This window comes from Mercenaria mercenaria, chromosome 2 (genome assembly GCF_021730395.1).
Source record: "Mercenaria mercenaria strain notata chromosome 2, MADL_Memer_1, whole genome shotgun sequence".
Classification (NCBI taxonomy): domain Eukaryota; kingdom Metazoa; phylum Mollusca; class Bivalvia; order Venerida; family Veneridae; genus Mercenaria; species Mercenaria mercenaria.
The window spans coordinates 105481844-105489340 of record NC_069362.1 but is presented as its reverse complement, the minus strand read 5'-3'; the positions used below and the strand labels follow the sequence as shown (position 1 = coordinate 105489340).

General features: G+C 35.9%; 1 protein-coding gene across 1 annotated transcript; it reads left to right on the top strand.

Annotated features, from left to right (window-relative positions):
• The first annotated feature begins 1571 nt into the window (after positions 1 to 1571).
• On the top strand, positions 1572 to 5806 carry LOC128548720 (cytochrome P450 1A1-like). The gene is made up of 2 exons (XM_053524102.1): positions 1572 to 2535; positions 2987 to 5806. The coding sequence occupies exons 1-2, from the start codon at positions 1670 to 1672 to the stop codon at positions 3609 to 3611; spliced, it is 1491 nt and encodes a 496-aa protein (XP_053380077.1). The 5' UTR covers positions 1572 to 1669; the 3' UTR covers positions 3612 to 5806.
• Positions 5807 to 7497: the final 1691 nt, after the last annotated feature.

Sequence of the window (7497 nt, the reverse complement as noted above, 5' to 3'; positions counted from 1 at the left end):
CATTATCATCAGTCTTACATATAGATCGGAGATATGAACTATTACATGCGTCCATCTAAACATCTTTTAAGTGTTTAACATATGACAATAAAATGTATAACAGTAAACTGGGTCAGTTTATCATTTCTTTTCACACAACATCCTATTTCAATACCATTTCCTTCTCCTCATTAGAACAGTGTAGGCATCTAAAAATGCTTGATCTCCTAAGAACCTGATGTCAGGTGGCTTGTGTGAGGTAGCAAGGTGAAAAGTATGACGTTACATTAATTTTCTCTGCCAAGTCAGTTAAGGTCAGGTTTATGTGCGACTAATGGTCATCGCTTTGTATAAGTACTGCAGGTCTGTCTTTGTTTCTGCATTGTATAAGCATACCCAACAATGTCCATGCGTTTAATGTAACGGGAAAGGTTTTCTTCCTCAGCCCAAGAGAACAAACTCAGGACCTTCACGAAAGCTAAGTGACATTATGCCAAAAAAATACCTTTGATGCTCTGTACACAGACATCCCAGTAGGTTTTCCTATAAAAAAGGAACACGAGGTTCTCTAAACGTCTACGTGTTAAAAACAATACAGGTCAGTGTTTAACTTTAAAAATATTCATGGGTCTGCAACCAACCGGAATATTTGACAGAAGACGCACGCAAATTTGGAATAACTTTTTGAAGTAAAAGCGATTTAAAAATTGAATATTTTTGATAAACATAAGTATTCTTATATGTACACTTACCGTAAATATGTTCATTGTGCAGTACGTGTTGAAAGAAAACAGTCCTCATAAAATGTAGGTCAATTTTCGTAGATGGCGCTGTAGTTTTTTATTGTCACGAAAATCAGCTCAGAAAAGTTCAGAAAAATAGAGTTCATTGACGGGAATAAATGCTTATAACTGGAAAGTTTTAAAGATCTGATATTAATAATAAAATATTTTGTTTATTTAATGGCGTCAGCATTATGATATCACCATGCGTGCGTGTATAGGTTGTCTTTCCCTATTAGGGAAAAGATAAGGCGATTTACTACAAGAAATCTTTGTCTTTCCGCGCTAAGCAGCCAAAAATGTAATTCATTTACCATACCTATACAAATGTACGTAACAAAGTGTTTTATTATCAGCCTTTTCGTAATATTAAAGAGAATATAAAAGCAAGCATAATTGTAAATAGAGTCTATACGATATATACAGTAAGACATACTAACCTATTCCTATTAAAGGACCTCTGTGGTATTGTCGTTAAAATTGAATAAAGATTACGTAATACGTTCATATCTTATTGACTGACATCATCAAAGTGTAATTTTATTATGTTTAGAATTATGTACAGAGTAAAGAAAAGTTTTGGTCCGTTATAGATCTCAAAACATACCAAACTGATTACTGTGCACACGACGTTTGTAAACAACAGACCATCGTTTGGGATAGTACCTGTGAACTAAGGTTACTAACATAAGGTCAAGCACATCAATGACTAAAACTTTATTTATCTTTATGTGCGGTCACGGATATTATTCAGCTATTTATGTAAACGCTTATGTAAACAGGGTAGTTAAGTAGAACACAATTTAAACGATAGATGGATGGATTTTGCATTTTGAAATTCAGAATATTCATTGACATTTTTATCAAGTTTGTGACTACATTTTCGTTGACTGAATTACATTTTAACGATGATTGAAATTTCTACTATAAGTGTTCTGCTCATTGCATTTACAGTAAACCTTTTACTTTTTAAACTTTTTGTTGTTGTAAAACGAAAACGGTATCCAAACGGACCAGTTGGTTTGCCAGTTCTCGGTCATTTGCCGTTTTTCGGAAAAAGTCCTCCAATCACGTTTTCTCGATGGAGACAAAAGTATGGAGACGTGTTCCGTATTAGAATGGGAAGCTGGAATACCGTTGTTGTGAATGGCTTTGAAGCAATCAAAGAAGCTGCTGAAAAACCGGACGATGCCTTCTCAGGCCGACCGGATTTCGTGACACAAAAACTGTTACAACAAGTTAATGGAGACATTTCACTTGCATTTGGACCTTTTGATAATATCTATTTACAACATCGAAAGTTAGTCGCCACTGCCTTGCGACATTTTACTTGTCGTAAAAGTATATTTACAGAAGATCTGATATCTGAAGAAGCCGACAATCTTATTGAGAATTTGTTAAAGAAGTCAGAAAAGGAGCCTGTAGATATTAGAGAGAATATACAATATGCTACCGGGAGTGTGATCTATCAGATGTTGTACGGACGTGGTAATGATTTGAATGATAAATTGAACGAAATGGTTGAATCTGCAAATAGATTTATCAAATTCACAGAAAGCGGAAACCCTGCTGACGTACTACCATGGTTACGAAATCTGATGCCTTGGAAAATTTCTGGCTTCAAAAATATGGCCATCCACAACACAGTAATCCGGAAAGGACAAATTGATAACCACATCAGATCATTTTCCGCCGGTAATGTAAGGGACATCACTGACACCTTTTTAGCTGCAGACCTGCGAGGAAAGAATAGAAATGAACGTGGATTGACTAGGTAATCATTAGCACATTTCATTTCGCGTTTAGACAACTAATTTTTGAATCTTAAAGATGATTCTGTCGATAAATATCAGCAGACGATATAAAATGTGTTTAATCCAAAGCGAACGAAGTTACTGTGTTAATTAGTGTCAGAAAAATGCTGTTGTCATCCGCACTTGTTTAAGAATATCCGTAGTATAGCTATATCCATGTAAATATATGTGTCAAAAGTTAAATGAATGAATGAATGTTAGGATAGCTAGTAACGTAGTTTAGTCATTTGTATCTCAGATATATATTTCATAAAAATATATTTTAAAATTTCTCGTAATTTCTCATTAATGAATTGTTAAATAATTTATTGAAATATTAACAAAAATGTTGATTACATTCATTTCAAAGTGAATACAGTCCATACCTTACATTGTATTCAATAGTTAATAAAATTTAATTTGCTTAAACAGGTCAAGACTTCTGAATAGCACTGCGGATCTGCAAGGTGCTGGATTCGATACAAGTAACAAATCGTTTCAATGGCTCATCTTATATATGTCCATGTATCCAGAAGTTCAAAAACGTGTCCAGCGCGAGATCGATGACGTCGTAGGAAGCGGGCGCAGAATCGAGTTAGTGGACAAGTCCCGTCTTACCTACACCGAAGCGACCATTTTAGAAGTAATGCGAATGACCACAATTGTTCCATTTGCACTGCCAAAACTTACAATTAAAGACACTACATTAGGAGGATACAACATTGATAAAGGAACCGTAGTCTTTTTCAATCTCCATTCGGTATCGTATGACAAGGAATTCTGGGGTGATCCCCAAACATTTCGCCCTGAACGATTAATTGACGAAAACAATAAATTGAATACGGAAAAGTGCAACCATATTTTACCATTTGGACTCGGACGGAGACGATGTGTAGGAGAATTCCTTGCAAGAATGGAGCTATTTCTTCTGTTTACAAACGTCATCAGAAAATGTAAATTTTCAAAACCTGCTGGTGAAAGTTACGATATGGAACCCGACCCTGGACTTGTATACTCACCAAAACCGTTTCGTGTTTTAGTGGAGGAACGACAGTAATTTGACTTCCATTTTTAAAATGATGTGTGCCATTTTTTTATTGTACGACAAGGAATTTTGGGGAGATCCGCAGATGTTCGACCTAAACGCAAAAAAGGTGACAGCGACAATTTATATACGGAAAAATGCAAACATATTTTATCTTTTAAACTTGGATGAAGACGATGTTTTGGATGATTTCTGGTTGAAAAGGAATCATAGCCTTTGTTTACAAACATCATAAGAAAAAGTAGATTTTCAACGCCTGCTTGTGAAAACTATGACTTGGACTTAGACCCTAGTCTTATATATTCAACAAAACGATTCATTGTAGACAGTTAACGAAAATTTGAGCCACACCATAAGAAAACCAACATAGTGCATTTGAGACTAGCATGGATCAAGACCAGCCTGCGCATCCGCACAGTCTTGTCAGGATCAATGCTTTTCGCTAACGGTTTACTTGATTGCAATTGGGTTTGAAAGCGTACAGCATGGATCCAGACCAGACTGCACAGATGGACAGGCTGGTCCGGATCCATGCTGGTCGCAATGGCACCATGTTGGTTTTCTCATGGTGCGACTGATTTTGGTACCATTTTGAAAATCTAAAGCACCGACATCAATCATAATTGTTAATATACATGATGATAAGATTACGTAATACAGTCGATGAAATTTTATTTGCCAATGTCTTAAAATATTTGTATCATCCATATTATGTTCATAAAATGTGTTAACCTGCGACTTTTGAAGATGTCATTACAGTCTCCAAACAACTAGATTATCGTTGTGCATGTTCCTACAATAGGCACATCCTACCAGTCATACAGTCGTTTTGGACAAAGCTACGGTAAACGATTTGATTGTGTTTAATACACTGTATTATGCACTAGATATTTGTATTACAGTTTTCAGAAAAAAAAATGTCCTGCTATGTATTGTTATTGAGAACCCCTAGCTGCAAGCCTAGCTGTAAACCTTGTTCAGTTATGTATAACCGTTTGTTACTTTTGTCATATAAATAGATTTAATCCGAAGTATGTGGAATTCAACATTTGTGTTAATTCTCAAAATCTAAATATTTCTAGTTTTCTTATCAATTACAAATTAGCTCAAAGATAAAGTAGGCTTATACTGTTTATGTTAAACGGGCCTTTTTCGTGTTGGTTCGAAACCAATTTCCCTTTTTAGGTCGACTTTTCGAAGAAAATGTAGAGCTACTGCACTCGCTCCAGCGTCGTTTTAAAGTTTTGATAATGTAAAATACCTCTTTTACTGTCAAAGCTATTGACTTGAAACTTAAAATAGTAATTTACTATCAACGTCTACGCCAGGAGTAGCAATCCCCATTACTCTGATTCGAATTTTGATAAATTTATGCTCCTTTTTAAATTAGAATTTTTGTTTAAAGATTTTGACAATGTGTTATTTCTTAATGTAAATCATGTATAATTATGTGGCTTTTCTTTTAAGCCGTGCTTGTAGTACTCGAGCCTGAAATGTAATGTACTTTTATTGTTCTCATTGTTAAATGTTGCTTTGGGCGTATCACATTACCTAGTCTTAAGCCGGGAATTTCATTGGTCAAAGCCGTTGCCATTGGCACTCCGACGGCTATAAATACGGGTGTCTGCGTTCAGTCGGTATCTTCTTCTCAACCGTAAAACCTTGAGAAGTAAAACTTACAGACGAGTCATTTCTATCCAGAAATACATTTCTCTATTCAGAAATACATTAAAAGCTCTTTAGCAAGGTGAAAGAAACACTATTTGGCAGTCTTAACTTTATTTTAAAGAGCAGAAAGTCAAATTCATAGAATAGGCACTTTTAGCCTTACAGAACAACAACAACAACAACAACAACATTATGAAGTAAATACAAGACCATGTAAAACCGAACCTTGCAGAATTACCACGTTATAGCAGAACCAAAGAGATGCATTGGTCTAGGTAATTCTACTTATATTCACATATATTACAATGCTTTGTACTGATGTAGATTCTATATATATCTGCTTTGACTGAAGAAGATCCTATTGCATAAGCCTAGGTCCTCCATTGTTAATCTATGACGATGTATTTATTTTCTACGGTGTAATATCATTTCTACGATGCCATATTGTCAACTTCTGGAACGTACTTTTGTGTTATGTTTACAAGCGTTACACGATTATTATGATGTCGCAATATTAAAGAGCTATTTTTAACCGTTCATCCGAGTTCTTGTGGTAATTTGAAGGTATTGATGTAAACCAGAAAGGAGTACCTGTATATATGCACTTCATCTTAACTGATGGTGATGTGTGTATACTGGTTATCATTATGGTCCGATATCCTGACTAGATAGGACCGAAAAGGTTTTCCCAATAGGTATATGATATATATATATATTGACGCATCTACAGAGATTGTCCAATATCGACGCATCCAGAGGTTGTCCCAGGTATACATTTCAACGCATCTGGTGTTAATCCCAACATACACTTGTATTTGCATGCTTTATCAGAGGAGATGTTGATGTGCAAATACCAGTTATTACTAAGTAGATCGGTATCCTGATTAATAAAGATGTGCAACTACCCAGGGGGTAGGTCCTTAGAACTTGGTGTCAGAAGTGGGATACCTTTTCTTTTAAGGTATCCATGAGACGAATATATCCTGGTGGAATGGAGAGAATACCAGATGGTCAAGCATTGGACACGAATCCATAGGAGTTCAAGATGTATATTAACTATACCATATTACTTTTAGACATATGAAGATGGCATCATATGCAGATACACTAGTTTGGCAATCGAAGACTTATGCAATGGTAGTTTTTTTTATTTTGTCTGTATCAAAGGACCCTTGACACAAACTACTAATCTATTGTTTTTTTTTATGTTTGTAAATAGCAAACCTGACGGATTCCGATTCCGGAGTACAGTTAAATATTCCGAGGAATGGGGACGATATACCTGATCGTGCACAGAATGATGACAGTGCAAATGAAGTGGATCAAGTGGCCTACTACACTATGCCGTCAGCATCAGATACAGACGTAGATGATGAGGTACATGATTTAACAGGACAAGGAAATGGTAGTAATGTTCCACAAGATAACAATGTCAATAGTAACAAAGCTGGAAGTTGAGATATACCAGATGATGAGCAGTACATAATACATCGATAGAGTGATGTTGAAAACCGCAGAACTAGACGCAGAGTAAACTTTGACAAACATGATGACAACATTAACGATATTGACGATACAAAAACAGTTGGACTTGACAGAAGACAGAGAAGACGTGGGACCACATCAAGGTATACAAACAACCGACAGCAATACACCGACTCTGACGAAAGTGAAGATGACGATGGCCAGGCTTTACTTAGACCATTTAGAGTGAATCAACAAGAAAAGGTAAAACGTGGTCCTAGTAACGTTGAAGAAGGTAACAGCAGAGGTTTCAGTGACGGTTATGAACCAGATAGAGAAAATGATGTTCTTACCCGCAAAGAAAATTCAAAGAGAAACAGGTCACATCTTCCTGTAATTAAACCTGGAATATATGATGGTATTGAAGATTGGGAAAGTTATTTTTCACATTTCTTAAATTGTGCCGACCTTGGTAAATTGTCAGATGAAGAAAAAGCACTTACTTTAGCATCTTGTTTGAACGGTTCAGCAAGAATGTTTTATTTAGGACTGCGAACAAGAGAGCAAAGACTGTATGTAGTCTTGGTGCAGAAACTATCAGAAAGATTTGGAAGTACCAGACAACAGACCAGATATTTAACCAAATTTGAAACTAGAAAGCGTAATCTAGGAGAAACTGTCGCATCTTACGGAGATGATTTGAGACTTTTAACACGAACAGCTTACCCCGACCTTGGAACAGAGGCACAAGAGCCCCTTGCTCTTC